Source organism: Heterodontus francisci, chromosome 16, assembly GCF_036365525.1.
Source record: "Heterodontus francisci isolate sHetFra1 chromosome 16, sHetFra1.hap1, whole genome shotgun sequence".
Taxonomy (NCBI): Eukaryota; Metazoa; Chordata; class Chondrichthyes; order Heterodontiformes; family Heterodontidae; genus Heterodontus; species Heterodontus francisci.
The window spans coordinates 91,013,002-91,036,194 of record NC_090386.1 but is presented as its reverse complement, the minus strand read 5'-3'; the positions used below and the strand labels follow the sequence as shown (position 1 = coordinate 91,036,194).

At 43.4% G+C, this 23,193-nt stretch overlaps 1 protein-coding gene across 1 annotated transcript in view; it reads right to left on the bottom strand.

Annotated features, from left to right (window-relative positions):
• Nucleotides 1–23,193, bottom strand: part of LOC137378363 (serine/threonine-protein kinase 3/4) — a 147,772-nt gene that overhangs the window by 103,992 nt on the left and 20,587 nt on the right. Inside the window, exons 2-6 of the mRNA XM_068048630.1 lie at nucleotides 21,550–21,630; nucleotides 8,233–8,361; nucleotides 7,144–7,258; nucleotides 3,473–3,637; nucleotides 495–662 (exon numbers count right to left, since the gene is read on the bottom strand). Of these exons, the coding sequence (XP_067904731.1) occupies nucleotides 495–662; nucleotides 3,473–3,637; nucleotides 7,144–7,258; nucleotides 8,233–8,361; nucleotides 21,550–21,630 (658 nt within the window). The remainder of the gene's footprint in view (nucleotides 1–494; nucleotides 663–3,472; nucleotides 3,638–7,143; nucleotides 7,259–8,232; nucleotides 8,362–21,549; nucleotides 21,631–23,193) is intronic.

The window sequence follows — 23,193 nt, the reverse complement described above, 5'->3', positions numbered from 1 at the left end:
TCAGAACAGGGAGTGCTGCAGACTGAGCCACGGCTGATACCTGAACAGATGCTGAATGACCTGCAGTGTATTTTGAGCACTTTCTATCTCAGAATTCTAACTTTTACATTTCCCTTTTCATTTTAATGTTTATAAGAGCTCTCTGTTAGATCTACTAACTACTTTACAAAATACTAGAAACTTTACTGGTGGAGAAGAGGGCACTGCGCGCCGTCTTTCCCACTTTGCTGCTCCCATTGCCAGCTCAACAGTACAAACAAATCCAATCAGCCATGATCAGATTGAACAGTGAAACAGGCTCGAGGGGCTGAATCACCTCCGCCTGTTCCTAGCTTAAAGTCACAAATTGGATTTTTCTCTTGGGAGCAGTTTTCTTCCAAATTGCAGTGGAAAGTGGTGAGAGCTAACTGCACAGAATGGGCCATGAATGCTTCAGCCACGACACAAGCAGCTTTTAAATCCCCAGTGTGGCTGAAAGCTTTGCCATTCCTTACCCTCATTGGATGAATGTCTGCATAGGGTGGCTTTCCTTCAGCCATTTCTATTGCTGAAATCCCCAAGGACCAGATGTCCGCCACGCAGTTGTAACCAATTTCCTGGATCACTTCAGGCGCCATCCAGAACGGAGTTCCGATCACGGTGTTCCTCTTGGCCATCGTATCCTGAGTACAGATGGGCAAGTTACTAACAAGAATATTCCTGAATGGTATGTCAGTGTTACATCTCCCCAAAATGTGACAGAAGACTGAAACAAATCTAAGATGAGCATCTATCAAACCTTTCTTCATAGAATCATACAGCACAGAAGGTGGCTATTTGACCCATCGTGCCTGTGCTGGCTCTTTGACAGAGCTATCCAAATAGTCTCGCTTCCCCTGTTCTTTCCCCTGAGCCCAGCAAATATTTGATCTTTGAGTAAATAACAATTTTCTTTTGAGAGTTACTATTAAATCTGCTTCCACTGCCCTTTCAGGCAGTGCATTCCAGGTTACAGAATATGACGCCTTTGCAGGACAGCGATAGGCAAGTGTACACTGCTTTTTTGAAACAATGGATCCATGAAAGAATAACATGTTTATTAATTAAAAAGACTGAATTTAACCTAGATTCTCATTAAATGCACTAAGTTCAGAACTGGAGCAATTGGTGATACACTTGGGGCTGTGGTAGAGGCCAACAATTTGCTTCATTGCCGTGAAGGGAGAGGGTGGAAATCCCCGTGCCCAATTGCTAACCAGTAACATTTGCACTTGTGGAAGAACAGAATCATAGAATTACACAGAATTCACAGCACAGAGAAAGGCCATTTGGCTGCCTCCTTTCACCCTGCTCTTCATCTAACCCTATCATTACAACCTTCTATTCTTTTCTCCCTCATGTTTTATCTAGCTTTCCCATTAAGTGCATCTACTCCTTGTGGTACCCACTTTCATATTTTCTCCTGAATTCTCTGTTGAATTTCTTAGTGACTATCTTACATTTAAGTCCCTCTAGTTTTTGACTTCACATCTACTCTTTCAAAACCCTTAATAATTTTAAAGACCCTTCAGTCTTCTCTTTTCTGCATTTGCCACTTTATTTTGGTCAATGCAAGTTACTGTGGAAAAAAAATCTAATTTGGCATCACCTTGTGGCCAAATGCAGAATATCAGCGACAGCACAAACAGCCCAAGAGATAACAGATATTCAGAAAGCTAACAGATTTACCATATGCATAGACCACATTAGTTTCTGTGAATTAACTTAATTATTCAACACAGTCCATTCAAAGACAAAGTGTTCTGGTCATCAGCTTCCATGCTGACAGCTAATAGCATTGACCCAAAGGTCTTCTGATGACTCAGTAAGATTCCAGGTTCAATTCCTGCTAAGTGTTGAGTTAGCTGGTACGAGCCAGGTTAGCACAGACCAAGGATTAAACCTACCTGTGACCGAGTGGCATGTACAAACTGAAAGAATATCACCCAGGTTTCTACTGGAACAGCAGGAGTGCAGAGACAGGATTGACTCATGTCTAGTGTTATGGGTGAATGGCCTGCTGACACTTACTCTGTAGGCTCATATAGGAATGGGATCACGGCTGATCTGCAACCTAACTCCATATACACTTTCAAAGGATGGTCACATGGGTGCGATATTGTGTTGTATTGTATTCGGCAATCAAAAGCTGGCAACTCCAAAAAGGCCAAGGTCTATCTAGCTCACCTTCTACCATCCTGGTGGTTGCATGATAGAACAATAATGGAATTGTTGTCTACTCATGCTAATCTCTATCAATTAGTCTACAACAGACCAGACATAATGCGAGGAAAACTTCCAGTGGTGGAGAGCTTTGGGAACTTCAAGTTCAAAGTCACCTGTTCCACCCAAGCTTGCTACACTCACACATGTCTACTCTGGTATTACTTATGCTTTACAGCAGTCGCTCCACACTGCACTGAAGTGTCATCCCAAGGTTATGTTCTCATGTCCTGCTGTGGCACTTTGAACCCCTACCTTCTTGACAAATTGACAATACAGCATAGGAACAGGAGATGGCCGTTAAGCCCTTGGAGCCTGCTCCACCATTCAATTAGATGGCTGATCTGCACCGCAACTCCATTTACCCACCTTTGCTCCATATCCCTTGACACCCTCACTCTAACAATAAGTAATGTATTGATCCAAGTCCTAAATTTTCAGCTGACCTAGCCTCAACAACTTTCCAAAGGAAAGAGTTCCAGATATCCACTACCCTTCTTAGCAGCCTGGCTCTAAATTTATGATGTCCCCTTGTTCTTGATTCCCCCACCAGAGGAAATAGTTTCACAATATCCATCATTTCAAGTTCTAACACTTTAAACACCTGGATTAGATCACCCTTCAATTTTCTATATTCAAGTTTATGTGACTGTTCTCATAATTTAATCCCCTAACCCCTGCCAGCTCCAAGCTGGATCTCAAGTGTAAGGTGTTTACACATAGATTGTTAGACATTAGTTTATAGATGCTTTCAAAAAAAAATCAGTTCACCTAATGTTTTATTTTGTCCTTTGCTGTTGCTTCTCACCCACATTCCTAAGCTGCTATGTCCAATTGTCTCCCAATGCTCGGGAAGAAATTACTCGCTCTCATCAGTCACCATTCCCAGGCTCATCAGAAACTGCACTCGAAGGTCAAAGAATCAGGGTGGCAAAAGCCCCAACTCTAACTCGTGCTGTCTCGGAGCATGGCAGAACTGGATTTATTTGCTACCCTCCACTCAATGGATCTTGGAAAGGGTAGTCCCCCTGTATGCCGAGGCACGAAAATGCTCTCAGTTTTGGTCAGTTCATCTTTAATAATTTGTCTTAATAGATTTTTGTTAACTTACTAGCCTGGTAAAATAGAAAAAGTGTTCCTACATGGAAATAACTTCATAACAAAAGTCTTTTGACTGTTGAGTTATTTTGTTATGTGGTCTGTACCATAGTTCAGTTCAAAGATTACTTACAGTCAGCTGACCAGCAACTCCAAAATCAGCCAGTTTGGCATGTCCCTCGTTATTGAGCAAAATGTTTCCAGCTTTGATATCCCTGTGGATTTTTCTCATGAAGTGTAGATATTCCAACCCTTTCAGCGTGGACTGTAAAATTGTGGCAATCTCATCCTCTGTTAACTGAACAAAAGGGAAGACAACTGATTTGCATCATAGTCGTTCTACTTCGCAAAATATTGGTGGATCATCTGTAGGTGCCTTGGACATTTAAAGTGTCAGCTGTGGCTCAGATGGTAGCACTCTCGCCTCTGAGTCGGAAGGTTATGGGTTCAAGTTCCACTCCAGGACTTGAGCACAAAATCAAAAACTGACACTCCAGAGGGAGTGCTGCACTGTCAGAAGTACAAAATTTCGCATGAGACGATGAGGTGAACACATAAGATCCTATGGCACTATTTTGAAGAGCAGATGGGGGGTTATCCTTGGTGTCCTGGACAACATGCAACCTTCAATCAGTAATATATAAAAAAAAATACAGATTATCTTGTCATTAATACATTGTTGTTTGTGGGAGCTGCAGCAGGTTGGCTGCCACGTTTCCGACGTTACAACAGTGACCACACTTCAAAATTACCTCATTGACTGGCAAATACTTTGGTACATCTCAGTCGTGAAAGGCATGATAATAGTAGTAATAAATGCAAGTCATTCTTTCTTTCAAAGCTTTTAACAAGGTTTGCACCATGCGCTTCTAAAAGAAATTCCATCATATAGTATTCAACTGCTAAATGCATGTCTACCTGGCTACCTCTTCAACTGTACCATCCTGGCTTTGGCGGATGTCTCATTTCCTGAATCATCTTCCATCAACTCAGGGGTTCCTTACGACTCTGTTCTCTCTCCCAATCTGTTCCTTAAACACATATCACCTTCATCCAAAGAACTTGCATTTATATAGCGTCTTTCATGATCTCAGGGCACTTCACTGCCAATGATATAATTTTGAAGTCCATCCACCATTGTAATGTAGGAAAACTTGATCTGCTCTGTTGTGACAATTCTAATCTGCCATTATTAGTTTCCTTCAGAACTCTCATCCTCAGTAATTACAACCATCAGTGCAATGGCTGAAACACATCTTAATCTGCATGAAGCCCTTAAATGGAGCAAGCATATGAAAACCTGCTTATTTTCTTCAAAGACAATGTTTCTTCATGTATCTTTCATTTAATCAGCAGTAACCATCTTAAATAGTTTCACCCTTAGCCTTGCTTTATTTTACAATATTAGCCTCACCATCTATTCTAAACGCCATATCTTTCATTCTTAAAGCTGTCTTCAAGAAACTCAGTTTCCTCTGTTCTTCATAAATATTTGAATCCACTCAAAACTTAAGGGCTACTCCCATATCTAAGGTGGTTCTTCTCTCCAGTCTCGTGCACTCAACAGGATCACCACCAACCCTCTCATCTGTGACTTCTATGCTTCCTGTTGCAACCTCTTATTTTTCTCCACTTTATCAGTGCTATAGCCAATGATCCTCCCAGTTCACTTCTTCCTACTAAGTTATAAATACTAGAGAGGAACATTCTCTTTCTTTCCTCCCTACATTCCCATTTTGTTGAAATCAATACACATGTGTTGTCTCCCATGTGAAATCAACATTTCTCACATTCTCAAACTGGAACTCTATTTCCCAGTCTCTTCTTCCTTCAACAACCCGAGGATGTTATAACACAAGTTTCACAATCATTACTTCTTGATTTATCTCATCTCTAATTCTTTCCAACTTTGGTGGCGGCCTATAGATGGCTCTTTACCTTCCTTTCTAAATTAAAAACCAAGCTACCAATACATTACTGATTAAAGGATAAGCGAACTGTTCCAATTGTTGGCATCCCTTATGTCAATTAAGGGTGAGTTTTCACTGCTTTGGCCAATTGCCCTCAAATATGGACTGCTCCAAGAAAACACACTACAGCATCTCTTTCATCCCTTATGTCAAAACTGCACAACAATAAGTAGTTCTGCAATGTGTTCTGGTTGCTGGTATTCTGAAAAACCGTGTAATCTGAACTTTTCTAGTCACGCATAAATGCAGCAAAGGCAAAACAAACACATTTATGAGCTGTGTGGCTAAAATGTCCATTTGGTTTGCCAGCTGCCACCTTATTTACAGTGCAGCATTGCTGTTCAAGTTGGGACTGTTTTTGACAGCGGTGTTATGGGTTATATAGGCCTTTACCCTTCCTTTGAATTAGCTCAAGAACTCATGTAAAACTGGGACAATAGATCTCTCTGGTGTGGCTGTGTTTATTGACACCACCTGGCATCAATAACAAGACTAGTAATGGCACCAGCAGGAAGTGGGAGGAGAATAATCACCTGGCACTGTGCTTGAAATGTGTAATTCGATGCAGTCAACAGTAACGAGTGGGACTGTACAAAGGGGGACGATTCTGAGGCTCTTCCATTACAATTCTATGGAATGTTAACCGTAAACGATTTACCGACAACTTACCAAAGCTTTCAGGAAGGAGGGTGGGAAAGGCCAGAATTTTACATTGGGCTGGAGGCCCCACCCACCAGCAAAATGTCAGTGGCAAGCCTGCCTCCACCGGGCCTGTAGAGCCAGGCTGGGATTTTTCGCTCCCCAGGCCCTTAATCGGTCTTGGGTGGACTTCCACCTCCTCGAGGCAGGAAGACCTGCCCAATGGAACTGCGAGCCAATCTGCTAGCCGGCAGAGCTTAATCCCACTGCTGGAACTACACCCAGCCAGCGGCAACAGAAGGACGGCCCCGGAACTCAGGTAAGTTTTTAGGGCCTTGCCGGGGACAATCGGCAGGGGCAAGGCAAGGGAGGTCGATTAGGTGGAGGTGGGTGCGGGCGCGTGTTGTGCATTGGGGGCAGTTGGGGCTTCGGTGGTGGCCCTCCGTGGGGCACAGGATGCCCCATCAGGAGAGTCACCACCCCCCCCCCCCAAGGTGGTGGCCTGGTTTTACCAGGCAGGGTTCTCGGGGCTTTTGCCATCCAGCTACCAAGGGTAAAATACACACGGTGGCAGGAGAAGGCCCTTAAGTGGCAGTTAATTGGCCACTCATGAACCTTGATTGGCCTGGGGCGGGTGGGCTGTTTCTCGTCGCCGCCCCACATAAAATTGCAATGGAGACGGGAGATGGGGCCCCCCCCCCCCTCCTCCCATTCAATTATACGTGCCACCCACCCCCACCAGCCCGCTCGTTGGGGGGCCGTAAAATTCTGGCCAGAGTGTCTATGAGCTATATTTAGTTACATTGCCAGTACAATTAATTAAGGACTGTGACAGTGCTGTGTTGTGTCAAATTACACAAATACTCCACCCGGGCTTGGTGTGGTGTCACACACACCATCGGCCTGGTGGCGGGTGTCAATATTCACCCTGTTTACAAGAAACTACATCCTTTCAAACTGGTCAGCCAGCTAATATCTCCCCAAGGCCAAAACAGCACCCCAACACCACCCTGGATGAGATCTGTTCACTCATCAGAGGCCTGCTGCCTTTTATATCTCAATTAAATGCTGCCTTCACCAACTGAACCAAACTCAATGTAAACCTAGTCATTTTCCCAGTCCAGCTCCTGCTCACATACTACAGTCACATAATCTTTATTTTCCTGGGTTAGCAGCAGCAGCTGTGTGGAATTACCGTTTTATTCCTTATTCGAATAAGGTCTGATACTGAACCGGCTCCACAGTATTCCATGACTATCCACAGGTCTGTATTCTTAAAATAGCTTCCATAGTACTTGACCACATGAGGGCTGTGGAGGATTGTACACAGAACAAAAGAATAATTAGAACAGGAAAAACTCATTAGATCTATCTACCTGCCATCTCAGCATAACCTTCATAATTACTTCCATTTGCATAATACTTTCTCACGGCAAATCACTTCATGCAAACAATGAGTTCCGAGTCGTGGTGACTCTTGTAGAAAAATGTGGCAGCCACTGGGGACCAGCAATGTCCCACAAACGGCAGTGAGGTGAAGGGAAGTTAATCAGGTGCTGGTGAAACTGGTTGAAGAACTGTCAGCTCTTCTTTTAATAACGTTACGGGATATTCAGCATGCAACTGACCAGTACACAAGGACCATCTCAGTTAAGCGACTTTCTCTCCAACATACTTATCCAGTTGTCTCAAACTCATTTACATTGTGTTTCAAATGCCTTCCCTAGTAACTTACTCCAGAAGTTTAGCACCCAATCCATGTGGAGTTCTAACCATTTTCCCTCCCCACCCCCCTGCCAATCCTATTCCAGTGGCACAGAGCAAAAGGGCAGCGTCAGGCAGAGATCGAACTCGAGGCCTAGTCGGTTTTGCTCGTTAAACACGAGGCAGTGCACATTCCAAAGAAGGGAGCTGGTGATTTTTTCTTTAATTTGGGAACAGAAATGAAACTCTAAGAGTTTCCTGCTTGGCATTGGATTCCTCCATGCACCCACTATTGTTCAGCAATGTGCTTCACAGCACATGAGTCATGGAAACAGCGTACCACAAATCCAGCATAGATCACCCAGACTGGTAAAATCATAGAGACACAACTGATGTCATTGCTGAGTTTGGTGCATTTTGTTTTTTTTTGTTCCCTTGGGGTGCAGCGTCTCCAACTGATAAACCCTGTAACAAGGTTGTTTGCATTCCAGATCTCTTGTATTGCAGCTTCACTATAATCACACTTTTGTTAAAAAAAAACAAGATCCGCAGCCACTGGTAAAGCATTCCTAAACCTCACCTGTCACACTGCTGCATGATGGAGATCTCTTTGATAATCTCCTGCAAGTCTGATTCCACTGGGACCTGCTTGATAGCCACCACTTGACCTGATTCTTTGTGAATGGCTTTGAACACACTGCCATAAGACCTGAGGGAGGGAAAACAGACCATTAACATTCAGCCAGCATTACACATCAAGACCATCTGCCCCAAACAGCAAACAAGGGAGAGCAATGGTAACAACCTTTTGTATCAGAGGTTTTCCCTTGGGTCTCGGTCTTAATACTTTGTTACATTATTCTCCTCCTGTTCCCCACCTTTCAGCCATAAAAAGTGGCAGACAACTAATGACAGGTCTCTGTCAATGTTACATGCAACCTGCTTTCCATTTTCCTTCTCTTGCAGATTAGGGCCTGACCTCCACTTCAGAATCTTTTTTCTGTTCTTTTCATGGGATGTGGGCGTTGCCGGCAAAGCCAACATTTGTTGCCCATCCCTCGCCTGACATCAGTAGCTGAGGAATTGCTAGAATCTATTTTAAAGGATGCGATAACTAGACACTGAGAAAATAACGGTAGGATTTGGCAGAATCAACATGGATTTATGAAAGGGAAATCATGTTGGGAAAATCTCGGAGATTTTTTTGAGGATGAAACTAGCAGAGTAGATAAGAGGGAACCAGTGGATGTGGTGTATTTGGATTTTCAGAAGGCTTTCAATAAGGTCCCACACAGCAGTAAGCAAAATTGGAGCATATGATTGGGGGTAATATACTGGCATGGCTTGAGAATTGGTTAACAGACAGAAAACAGAGAGTAGGAACAAACGGGTCATTTTCAGGATGGCAGGCTGTGACAAGTCAGGTACTGCAAGGATCAGTGCTGGGGCCACAGCCATTCACAAACCTATATAAATGATTTGGATGTAGGGACCAAATGTAATTTTTCAAGTTTGCTGATGACACGAAACTAGGTGGGAATGGGAGTTGTGAGGAGGATGCACAGAGGCTTCAAGGGATTTAGACAGGCTAAGTGAGTGGGCAAGAACATGGCAGATGGAATGTGAAAAAAGTGGTTATCCACTTTGGTAGGAAAAACAAATGCAGAATATTTCTTAACTGGAGAGAGATTGGGAAGTGTTGATATCCAAAGGGACCTGGTGTCCTTGTTCATAAGTCACTGAAGGCAAACATGAAGGTGCAGCAAGCAATTAGGAAGGTAAATGTTCTGTTGGCCTTTATTGCAAGAGGTTTTGAGCATAGGAGTCAAGAAGTTTTGCTGCAATTGTATAGATCCTTGGTGAGACCGCACCTGGAGTATTGTGTAAAGTTTTGGTCTCCTTGTCTGAGGAAGGATATACTTGCCACAGAGGGAGTGCAACAAAGGTTCACCAGACTGATCTTTGGGATGGCGGTATTGTCCAATGAGGAGAGATTGAGGAGACTGGGCCTGTATTCTCTAGAGTTTAGATGAATGAGAGGTGATCTCATTGAAGCATACAAAATTCTTAAAGGGCTACACAGGGCGGATGCAGGAAGGATGCTTCCCCTGGTTGGGGTTTCTAGAACCAGGGGACACAGTCTCAGAATAAGAGGAAGGCCATTTAGGACTGAGATGAGGAGGAATTGCTTCACACAAAGGATGGTGAATCTTTGGAATTCTCTACCCCAGAAGGCTGTGGCAAATCAGTCATTGAGTATACTCAATAACGAGATTGATAGATTTCTAGATATTAAAGATATCAAGGGATATGGGGATAGTGCAGGAAAATGGTGTTGAGATAGAAGATCAGCCATGATCCAGTTGAATAGCAGAGCAGGCTCGAGGGGCTGAATGGCCTACTCCTGCCCCCATTTCCTATAATTACCCTTGAACTGAGTGGCTTGCTAGGCCATTATGAGTCAACCAAATTGCAGTGGGTCTGGAGTCACATGTAGGCCAGACCAGGTAAGGACAGCAGATTTCCTTCCCTAAACGGCATTGGTGAACCAGATGGGTTTTTTGTTTACAACAGTCGATGATGGTTGCTTGGGACCATCACTGAGATGAGCTTTCAATTCAGATTTTATTTTAATTTATTAATTAAATTCAAATTTCACCAGCTGCTGGGATGGGATTTGAACCAGTGTCCCCAGGGCATTAGCCTGGGCCTCTGGATTACTAGTTCAGTGACATGACCACTACATCACCATCTCCCCTCTGCCACTTAGGGAAACATGGGAAAATCATGTATCCAGCCACCCTATGGAGGTGAATATTATTCACCATTACACATTTTCTTAAGACTGCTCGTATTTGCATGGACAATTATTTTTGGTCACCGAAGAAAGAATGAACTTGCATTTATATAGCAACTTTCACAGCCTCATGATATTGCAAAGCACTTTACAGCCAAATGGAGTATTTTTGAAGTGTAATCACTGTAGAAATCTGGGGAACCCAGCAGATAACCTACACAAGCCTTGAGCAAAGCTCTTCCCAACAGGTAGCAGCTTTGCAACACTCACTGCCTGGGTGTACATATGAAGATGACAGGCAGCTCGACAGTGGCATAAACCAAGTAGAGGCCAATCCCCAAACAATGGGTGCATCTGTGTCAGCATGATTCGTTTGCTATAGGCAATGGACGATAAAACCATCATGGCCCAATGTGCATAGCTAAAAGTTACTGAGTGTATCAAAGGGCGTTAAAGGTAATAAGTAGCATGTCACAGGTACACAAATAAAACATTGCTGATACTTAAGTTGCTTTTAATTTATTTGCCTCACTGCCTTATTAAGTGGTACTTGAAACTTCTAAGTTTGGGAATCTTGCAATTGACTGGCTTGCAGTTGAGACGGCAACCACCATTTCCACTCGCTCCACACACAGCACCAGCGATTTCCACCAGCTTCATTTGTGAGAAAAGAGTAAATTTCAAATGACAAGGAAAACTGTCTTCAGTTAATTTATTCCTTTCAATTCATAACTTTAAATGGCAGCCAAAGGGAAGTAAGTAATTACTGTAATCGTACTTTAACAAGGTGCGACAAGCTTACTGAATGATCCAAAGTACACTGGAAGCGATTTCTTTGTAATTGATTTCTATGGTGAAAGAAAAATAGTTATGGGGAATTGCCCAGTAAAGACAGTTTCTTTCCATAACGAGGGCAATACAAGTGGTAGGGACTGTAATTCATAGAATGATACAAAGAAGGCCATTCAGCCCATCGTGCTTGTGCCAGCCTTTTGAAAGAGCCATCCAATTAGTCCCACTCATTCCTGCTCTTCCCCCATAGCCCTGCAAATTTCTCCCCTTCAAATATTCATCCAATTCTCTTTTGAAAATTATTATTGAAATTGCTTCCATCACCCTTTCAGCCATTGCATCCCTGATCATAACTCGCTGCATGAAAAAATTTTGCATCTTCCCCTCTGGTTCTTTTGTCAATTACCTTAAATCTATGGCCTCTGGTTACCATAACATGACAAAATTCTTCAACAAGATGGAGAGTGACGTAGTTGATTCTGAGACTAGGGTCCTAAATCTTAGTAAAGGAAACTACGAAGGTGTGAGGCGCGAGTTGGCCATGACGGATTGGGAAACATTACTTAAAGGGATGACGGTGGATAGGCAATGGCAAACATTTAAAGAGGGCATGGATGAACTGCAACAATTGTTTATCCCTGTCTGGCGCAAAAGTAAAACGGGAAAGGTAGCCAAACCCTGGCTTCTAAGGGAAATTAGAGATAGCATTAGATCCAAGGATGAGGCATATAAATTTGCCAGGAAAAACAACAGACCGGAGGATTGGGAGCAGTTTAGAATTCAGCAAAGGAGAACCAAGGGATTGATTAAGGAGGGGAAAATAGAGTACCAGAGTAAGCTTGCGGGGAACATAAAAACTAACTGTAAAAGTGTCTATAGGTATATCAACAGAAAAAGATTGGTGAAGACAAATGTAGGTCCCTTACAGTCAGAAACAGGGGAATTTATTATGGGGAACAAAGAAATGGCTGACCAACTAAATGCATACTTTGGTTCTGTCTTCACAAAGGAGGACACAAATATCATACCAGAAATGTTGGGGAGCACAGGGCTTAGTGAGAGAGAGGAAATGAAAGAAATCAGTATTAGTAGAGAAATGGTGTTGGGGAAATTGATGGGGTTGAAGGCCAATAAATCCCCAGGGCCTGATGGTCTGCATCCCAGAGTACTTAAAGAAGTGGCCCTAGAAATAGTGGATGCATTGGTGGTCATCTTCCAAGATTCTATAGACTCTGGAACAGTTCCTACAGATTGGAGGGCAGCGAATGTAACCCCACTATTTATAGAGGGAGGTAGAGAGAAAGCAGGGAATTATAGACCAGTCAGCCTGACGTCAGTAGTTTAAAATTCTAGAGTCCATTATAAAAGATTTTATAGCAGAGCACTTGAAGAACAGTGGTAGAATCAGGCAGAGTCAGCATGGCTTTACGAAAGGGAAATCATGCTTGACAAATCTAATAGAATTCTTCGAGGATGTAACTAGTAGAGTTGATAAGGGGGAGCCAGTGGATGTGGTTTATTTGGACTTTCAGAAGGCTTACAACAAAGTCCCACATAAGAGATTAGCATGTAAAATTAAAGCGCATGGGTTTGGGGGGTAGTGTATTGCGATGGATAGAAAATTGGTTGGCGGACAGGAAACAGATAAATGGGTCTTTTTCCGAATGGCAGGCAGTGACAAATGGGGTACCACAGGGATCAGTGCTAAGACTGCAGCTATTCACAATATACATTAATGATTTAGATGAGGGAACTAAATGTAATATCTCCAAATTTGCAGATGACACAAAACTGGGTGGGAGGGTGAGCTGTGAGGAGGATGCAGTGAGTGGGCAAATGCATGGCAGATGCAGTATAATGTGGATAAATGTGAGGTTATCCACTTTGGTGGCAAAAACAGGAAGGCAGATTATCTGAACAGCTATAAACAGAGAGGGGAATATGCAGCAAGACCTGGGTGTTCTCGTACACCAGTCGCTGAAGGTAAGCATGCAGGTGCAACAGGCGGTAAAAAAGGCAAATGGTATGTTGGCCTTCATCGCGAGAGGATTAGAGTACAGGAGCAGGGATGTCTTACTGCAATTATACAGGGCCTTGATGAGGCCACACATGGAATATTGTGTGCAGTTTCGGTCTCCTTATTTGAGGAAGGATGTTCTTGCTATAGAGGGAGTGCAGCAAAGGTTTACCAGACTGATTCCTGGGATGGTGGGACTGACGTACAAGGAGAGATTGAGTCGCTTAGGATTATATTCGCTGGAGTTCAGAAGAGTGAGGGGGGATCTCATAGAAACCTACAAAATTCTAACAGGGCTTGACAGGGTAGATGCAGGAAGGATGTTCCTGATGGTGGGGGAATCCAGAACCAGGGGTCATAGTCTAAGGATACGGGGTAAACCTCTCAGGACTGAGATGAGGAGAAATTTCTTCACACAGAGAGTGGTGAGCCTGTGGAATTCGCTACCACAGAAAGCAGTTGAGGCCAAAATATTGTATGTTTTCAAGGAGTTAGATATAGCTCTTGGGTCTAAAGGGATCAAAGGGTATGGGGCAAAAGCTGGAACAGGCTACTGACTTGGATGATCAGCCATGATCATAATGAATGGTGGAGCAGACTCGAAGGGCCGAATGGCCTACTCCTGCTCCTACTTTCTATGTTTTTTTTTTACCAACCCGAGTCTTTGGAAACAGTTTCTCCCTGTCTATCATAATTTTGAATGTCTCTATTAAATCTCCCCTTAATCCTACCTGGTCGAAGGAGAACAATCCCAGCTTCTCTAGTCTCTCTGCATAACTAATTGCCGCTAGTGTAGGTAGGTGGTAGGGAAATATAGGGACAGGTGGGGATGTGGTAGTAACGTGGAGTTAGTGTAGGATTAGTATAAAATGGGTGGTTGATGGTCGGCACAGACTTGGTGGGCCGAAGGGCCTGTTTCAGTGCTGTATCTCTAAAACTAAAAACTAAACTAAACTAAACTGAAGTCCCTTATACCATTCTACCATGACATCCTTCCTAAAGTCTGGTGCCCAGAATGGGACACAATACTCCAGCTGACACCTAACCGGTGATTTCTAAAATGTTTATGATAACTTCCTTGCTGTATGCCTCCATTATAAAACCAAGGACCCGGTACACTTTTTTAAAAAAAACACAGCCTTATCAACTTGTCCTGACACCTTGAAAAATGTCTGTACATACACCTCCAGATCTGTCTCCTTCTGCGCCTTAGTTAATATTGCTTTCCATTGTGGTCCCCGAATTGGTTTTGACCCATTACCGACATTCTGGTGTTTTTAACCATTCTGACGTGACATAACAATGAGCCAACTGTCATGATAAAAGTACAAGGAAGCGCTTGGTATTACTGAGAGTTCATATTGTGGTTTTCTCAAACTCTGTAAAATGGAGAACTACGCAGTCAGAAATAAGCACTTTGAACAGTGGATGGATGTGCTTCACAACTTCTCTGAAGCAAAGAGGCTTTTCTCAGACTCAGGAAATTAAATCACTTGAGACTTGAGCAGAATATCTAGGATGACAGACAAGAGCAGTAGAGAGAGGACTGCACTGTCACAGGTGCTGCCTTTTGAAAGTGACCCGGAGTCTGCGCACTCACGTGGACATATTTCGGCACTATTTTGAACAGGAATAAGGGTGTTCTCCCCAATGTTCTGGCCAATATGTATCCCTTAACTAATACCACTAAAATAGTTTATCTGGTCATCATCACATTGCGTTTTGAGAGAGCTTGCTATATCCAAATTGGCTGCCGCATTTCCTATTTTACAAGATCACAAAATTACTTGATTGGGTGTAAAACTCTTTGGGATGCCCTGAGGTTGTGAAAGACGTTATAGAAATGGAAATCATTCATTCTATCTCACAGTCCTAATCTTTTGACCACAACATTCAGCCAAGTATAGTCCTGTCCCTCAACATGACTCCCAGCCTATGGGGAGTCAGAGCACAGAAGGCCATTCGGCCCAGCATGTCTCTGCTGGCTCTTTGAAAGAGCTATCCAATTAGTCCCACTCCCCTGCTCTTTCCCCACAGCCCTGCAAATTATTTTTTGGTATTTATCCATTTCTGTTTTGAAAGTTACAACTGAATCCATTTCTACCACCCTTCTAGGCAGTGTATTCCAGATCACAACTACAAAATATTAAAAAAAAGACTCCTTGTGCTCAGTCCTAATGCTGTTACTCCTGCGCCCAGCTAAAGGAAGCACATTAACATATTGTTTGCCTTTGCTCCATGACCATTGGGTCAGCTATGTGGCCTTGTCCAATCTACACCTTCTCCTTTGTTATCTCTTGCCCCACCCCCGGCTCACTTGCTTATAACCTTTGACATTTCTAATATTTGCCAGTTCCGAAGAAGGGTCACTGACCCGAAACGTTAACTCTGCTTCTCTTTCCACAGATGCTGCCAGACCTGCTGAGTGGTTCCAGCATTTCTTGTTTTTATTTCAGATTTCCAGCATCTGCAGTATTTTGCTTTTATTAAAGGAAGCACACCTTTGACTAAAAGCTGTAATATTGTGGGTCTGTTGGTAACCATGTAAAAGTAAAGTCTGGGTCAGGAGGTGGCTGCAAATTGTGTTTGCTGACAAGTGTGGGTGTCCATTGCTGGGTATGTATGCATAGCTTCTCTGCACAACCCTCTAATCTTTCCTCTGCAACAGGAAACCCACAAGCGGAATCTAGCTATGGTGCATGTGAAGGGAAGCTGTCTGACTGTGCCTTCTCCGAGTGCAATAGAAATACACAGTGAAAACAGAAGCAAAAACACACCCAAATCCGTCCCTCCCCCCACCCCACCAACACCACTGGAAAGGTCTCCAAGCCACAAACTCATCACTGGGCTCCTGGCTTGGCCCACATCAACGGGTGCTCTTCGGTATAAAGTCCTGGCATTTTCAATTAAGAAAAAACAATAATGATTAAAGAAGAAAGTGTGTTCTGAAGAGCAAGCTAGCCACATTCACCCAGCTCAATTACTCTATATTTCAGCTATAAATTATCATTCGAAGGGTTTGATTCAGCATTATAACTATCAGTTCTGTTCATACCACCCCCTCCCTTATTCTCATTTCGGCAGACATTCAACCTTTTTGTAGGTGTCACTGTGGCTCAGTGGGAAGCACTCTTGCCTGAGTCTGTTCCAAAGCCTTGAAGTGCAAAAGCTAGGCTGACACTCCAGTACCAGTACTAAGGGAGTGCTACACTGTTGGGAGGGGCCGTCTTTCGAATGAGGCGCTAAATCGTGGCCCTATCTGCTCTCTCAGGTGGATATAAAAGATCCTGCAGCACTATTCGAAGAGCAGGGGAATTTCCCCCCAGTGTCCTGGCCTTATCATTGCAGCAAGTGGGTTCAATACTGTTAGCATTGCCCTACCAAAACAGACAAAAGCAAGACCAATCACAGATTGCTGCAGACATAACTGGGTCAGTGAGCTCAGTAAAGTTCAACTGCACTTGAAATTATTCATCTCGTTTCCTTTTCAGTTCTGCTGCGGTTGTACAGCCTTTACAGTGTATCGTAAATAGAAACAATGCACTCCCAGCCCTGTCACTGAATTTGTCCCTAGCAGACTGACAACAACTATAACTCCTTTAACTGAGTAAAACTACGCAAGGTACTTCACAGGAGCATAATCCAACAAAATTTGGCACAGAGTCCCATTTTAGGATGGGTGACCAAAAGATTGATCAAAGGGGTAGGCTTTAAGAAGTGTCTTTAGAGAGGCGGAGAGATTTAGTGAGGGAATTCCAGAGCTTAGGCAGCTGAAGGCACAGCTGTCAATAGAGGGATGAAAGAAATCAAGAATGCATATTAGAGGAGCGCAGAGATCTTGGAGAGTTGCAGAGCTGAAGGAGGTTACAGAGATAGGGGTAAGACCATGGAGCAGTTTCAACACAAGGGTGAAAATTTTAAATTCAAGGCATTGCTAGACCAGGAGCCAATGTAAGTCAGTGAGCACAGGGGTGAGGGGTGTTTGGGACATGGTGCAAGTTAGGGTATTTTTTTATTTATGGATACAGCACTGAAACAGGCCCTTCGGCCCGAGTCTGTGCCGACCATCAACCACCCATTTATATTAATCCCATATTCCTACCACATCCCCACCTTCCCTCAATTCCCCTACCACCTACCTATACTATGGACAATTTATAATGGCCAATTTACCTATCAACCCGCAAGTCTTTGGCTGTGGGAGGAAACCTGAGCACCCGGCGAAAACCCACGCGGTCACAGGGAGAACGTGCAAACTCCGCACAGGCAGTACCCAGAATTGAACCCGGGTCGCGGGAGCTGTGAGGCTGCGGTGCTAACCACTGCGCCACTGTGCAGGTATAGGTAGCTCAGCTTCGGATGCACTCAAATTTACACGTGATGCGAGTCTAGCCTGGAGTGTATTGGAACAGTCAAGTGCGAAAGTAACTACATGGATGAGGGTTTCAGCAGATGGGCTGAAGCAGGGGTGGAGATGGACACCCAGTTGGAGACTAGAACAAGGTAACACTACAATTAACATATAAAGAAAGAGTTGCATTTATATAGTGTCTTTCAAGACCTCAGGACATCCAAAGCACTTTATAGCCAACAAAGCACTTCTGAATTGTAGTCACTATAGGATGTAGGAACAGCAGCAGCCAATTTATGCACAGCAAGCTCCCACAAACAGCAATGTGATAACCAGGTGATTTACCCTTAAGTGATGTTGACTACATTACAAGCTTACATTTACATAACACCTTTAGAAAATATCACAAAACTCTTTACATGAAGTCAAGAAATGGGTAGAAGTTGATGCTGAGTTCTATTGAGAGGTGACTGAAAGCTTGGTCAAAGAAAAATGGGTTTGGAGATGGTTTATAAAGCTGGGGAGAAGTGAGGTGAAGGTGGTTCAGCAGGGAGATCCAGTGACTGACTCTGAGACAGATGCGAGCTCTGCCATCAAAGGTAAACTGAGTCCAGGGATAACAAAAGCACAGATAATGATTTCAGTGCCGGTAAGAGTTGAGGATAAGGGCAGGAGGAAGGCGATAACGTAGAGGTGGAAGTAAAAGTCTTTGGTAATGGATAGGATGCAAGTGATGAACCTCAGTTCTAGGTCAAACAGGATGTCAAGGCTTTTCACAAGTCTGTTTCAGTTTGATCAGATGCCAGGAGAGGGCCAGAGTCAGTTGCAAGGGAATGCATGGTGGAGGCTGAAAGAGATGGCTTTAGTCTTTCCACTGTTCACTTGGAGAGAGATTGAGGAAAACTAATGAAAGCAGATTGCTCTCTCCAGATCAATAAAAGCTTGACAAACCATGGAGTACTGAGGGAGTGGTGCACGGTCACAGGTTGCATCTGTCAGATGATACAATAATTCGAGGCTCCGCCTTTCCTCTTGGGCGCGTGTAAAAGATCCCGTGTCACCTCGCCGAAGACAAGCAGGCGAGTTTTTCCCAGTGTCCTAGTCAACATTTATCTCTCAAACAACATCTAAATCTGATATCTAATCATCACATTGCTGTTTATGGGAGCTTGTTGTGCACAAATTGGATGTCGCGTTTGCTACATTACAACAGTGACGACATTTCAAAAGTACTTAATTGACAGTGGTTGTGAAAGGTGCTATATAAATGGAAGTTCTTTCTTTTAATATAAAATGTGTCTCTATCACAAAAAAATAGTTTACACTGCACGACAATCAGCTGGAAAAGGGTATTCAAACTTCCTCTCAACTGGTCCAAAAAAGATGCATCACAACCCCAATTTCACAAGAGCAGCCACTACTGTACCAGTGAGAAATCCATTCTCAGCTCTTGCCAAGCTTGGTAATTTAGCCGCACAAATTATTTTCCATAACTTTAATTCAGATTGTTATTGGGTAACCTGACCAATGTGGTACTGAGACAAATATAACAAAGCGCCTCAAGTTGAAATCCCAGTCCATACTGATTAAATAAATGTTCCAGCGTTCCTTTCTCGAATTGTTATCCAGAGACCTCTACTGGTCTAGTGTGTTGATGTCAGGTGAGAACAAGATCAGGGTGCAGTTACTACGTCCTTCCCCAAATAGTCTACTAATGTTCCTTATCCAAGGTCTTATATTACAAGTGAGGTACTGGAGCAGGTAGCTTAAGACCTGGAAACTGTACCCAAATGCGTCTGAAGCCCGAAGGAGAGAAAAGGAACAAAGGGGGATTATTGGATGGAGGTCACACCCATCTGCTAGCTCCAAAAACCACTCAGTGTAAATGTGCATTGTTTTTGGAGTAATCAGATTTGAATCAAAAGTAAATGCAAAGCTCTTTAATACTGAGGCATTCACCTGAGGGTTGAAAAGAAAGTGGTTTTAAATTTAAAAGTTGCAGACATTCGAAACATCACAAGTCCCAGGAGGGCTTTCTGTAATTTAGAATGATATTGAATCACTTGCTGCAACATATCTCCCGGCACTGCAGCTTTTATTTTTTCAACCAAAGTTCCCACTCGATGTGGATTAAGATTTCCTAAAGTCAGTCACTGTGGAATTGCACATCTAGTGCTCTCGCTATCGAGTCAGAAGGTCATGGGTTCAAGTCCCACTCCAGGGACTTGAACATATAACCTAAGCTGACACTCCAATGCAGTACTGGGGGAGTGCTGCACTAGCAGCAGTGCTGTCATTTGGATGAACATTAAAGAGGCCCCGTTAGCTTTTTCAGGTGGATGAAAAAGATCCCATGACACTATTCAAAGAGCAGAGGAGTTCTCCCCGGGTCCTGGCCAATATTAACCCCTCAACCAACAGCGCCTAAAAAATTGATCTGACCATTATTATGTTGCTGTTTGTGGGAGCTTGCTGTGCGCAAATTGGTTGCTTCATTTCCTACATCACAACAGTGACTGTATTTCAAAAGTATTTCACTGGCTGTAAAGTGCTTTGGGACGTCCTGAGGCGGTGTAAGGCTCTATTGTAAATGCAAGTCTTTTCTTTCACCAAGTGTGCAACTTGAGAGGAAGGGAGGAAACTGAAAAGGGTTGGGGGAAATGTAATTATGAAAGGGAGTCAGGCTGCAGGAGTTCTGAGCGACAGCTTCTATACTTTGGGGGAGAGAGAGAGAGAGACAACTTCAATTATCTGAGCAAGATAATTACCCTGCCCCTAAGATGGCTTATGAACTAATTTCATCAGTTATAACTGGGCTGTGGACTAAAATCGAGGAGAGGATTTAACCCATCTGGTGAAGCCATGCTTTTCATCTCAGCTACCTACTTCCAATATATAATGAAAGGGATTGTGTACCACAGGAGATCAAAGCCCCTTATTCCAGCCAAAGCTACTTGTCTGCACTTATTTAAACCTCATTCAAAGTGCTCCAACCACTTCCCAGGTCTGTATGAAATACATATAATTACAAAACATATTCTTTTTTTAAAAAAAAACATCCTGGTATTTCAGTCTCTTCCGTTCCAGACCATTCAAGTGAGCTCACTGATGGGGGAATGGCTTGAGGGGCAAAAGGGGCACAGTTCATTTTAAGCTGGGAAGGTGAGTCAGAGCTTTGGACCAGCCCGCTAGCCAATACAGGGTCTGGGAGAACATGCTAGCTGAGTAGATAAATAAAAATTGCTGGAAATATTGAGTGGATCAGACAGTATCTGCGGAGAGAAAAACAGAGCTAATGGTTCAAGACTGTGACCTTTCATTAGTTCTGACGAGAGGTCACAGACCTGAAGCGTTAACTCTGTTTCACTCTTCACAGATGCTGCCTGAGTGTTTGTGTTTCCAGCATTTTCTCTTCATATTTCAGATTTCCAGCAGCTGCAGTATTCGCCTTTTTGCTGGCTGAGTATGCTGTACGCTTAGACTTCCGTATCATCTCTTCCATGCAAATTGTGGGCAAATGGTATCACCAAGGACTAATAGCTCCCATGTAAACCTCATCATTTCAATTAGGAGATGTTGTTGTGCTGGGGACAGGAGAGGGGTCACTGCACCTGCTGTGTTGTCTACTGGACAATATTAATCAGGGGAGGGGAGGGGGTGCAGCGAGGAGCTGGGGGTGGGGAGAAAGAGGCAACAACTCAGACATGCTAAAAATAAGCAAGCAAGGAATGCTCCAACTGCAGGATTTTGAAAACAGCTGAGGAAACACCACACCAAGCAAGGTCACAGAAAGAATAACCTGCACCACTGGAATTGAATTAACCCTTTCCCCAACCTGCAGCAATCCAAACATTATTGTGCTTCAAAAACGTAAAACCTCAAATGAACCCTTGTGGTTCAGTCTCAAAGTCCAATTTCTCGGCAAGCTTTCGGCACTTACCCTTCACCAAGTTTCTCCAACACATCGAAGACCTCTTCTGGCTGTTTAGTCAAGCTGTCCTCACTTAGTTTCTTCAAAGACCTGTTGTTGGGGTGGGGGCAGAGTGAAGAAAATGCATATTTTAAAAATCAGTTCAATTTCTGGGACGAATACAGAAATGTTTTTACCATCTAATACCTAATCCTTCTTACGGCACAACCCTTACAGTACTATTTTAAAATGACTACTGTGGTGATTGCCCTTCTAATCTATCTTCCTCTGCTCCAACTAAGCTCCAAATGCATGATTCTATCAGTTCCCATACTCCCTTCATTCACAGTAGGGCCATTCTTTTCAAGGACTTCAAAACTATGGAACTCCCTCCATTTTCCCGACTTTCTAAAAATCTACAAGCATTTTAAACCCAAACTCGGCATCACCCGGCCACTAGTCAAAAAATAAATTAATAATGCATCTAGCATGCTGAAACACCTCACAGCACTCTGAATCATGGACTATACATCAACTGTATGTGCTATTCTAGAAAGAAAAAAGATCTTGCACAACTTCAGGACAACCCAAAGTGCTGTACAGCCAATTAAGTATTGTTGAAGTGTCGTCACTTTTGCAATGTACTAAAATTGCAACTAAATTGCACACAGCAAGCTCCCACAAACAAAATGAGACAAATGACTGGATGATCTGTCCCTTTACCGCTACCAATGCTTTTGAGAGTTGATACCTATCAAGAAAGATTGAAAAGGCTGGGGCTCTTTTCTCTACAAAAGGGAAGGCTGAGGGGTGACCTGATGGAAACCTTTAAGAGTTCAATCAGGGAAATGTAAAGATGTTTCCACTTGTAGAGGAGACCAAAACTAGGGGGCATAGATATAAGATAGTCACAAATAAATCCAAAGGGCAATTCACAAGAAACATTTCTTTACCCAGAGAGTGGTTAGAATGTGGAACTCGTAACCACATGGAGTAGTTGAGGCAATGAGCATAGATGCATTTAAGAGAAGCTAGTTAAACACAAGGGAGAAAGGAATGGAGAATATACTTGTCTGCTGCTAAGCACCAGCATAGACTAGCTGGGCAGAATGGCCTGTTTCTGAGCAGTAGTTTCTATATAATTCTTCAGTGACATCCTGCATCATTGTTTATGGGCCTTGGCCCTTCACCTTGGTTTCTCAAAAAGCAAAAGACACATTTCAATGTAATTGAGTACATGCCTGCTGTGCTGTTTCTGACTGGCTTCTATTTTGATCAAGCAATTAACTTACAATGAACAGATTCGAGACCATCTGCTGTCTCTTGGGGCAATGACATCTTCCTGCAACCAAAAATGGTGTTTCTATAGCTTAGAGCACAAGCTGACCCTGTACATACACGAACTGATGGACAACTCGCATAGACGACTGAATTGGGCGGTACAGTGGCGCAGTGGTTAGCACCACAGCCTCTCAGCTCCAGGGACCCGGGTTCGATTCTAGGCACTGCCTGTGCGGAGTTTGCAAGTTCTCCCTATGACTGCGTGGGTTTTCACCAGGTGTTCCGGTTTCCTCCCACAGCCAAAGACTTGCAGGTGATAGGTAAATTGCCCATTGTAAATTGCCCCTAGTGTAGGTAGGTGGTAGGGAATATGGGATTACTTTAGGGTTAATA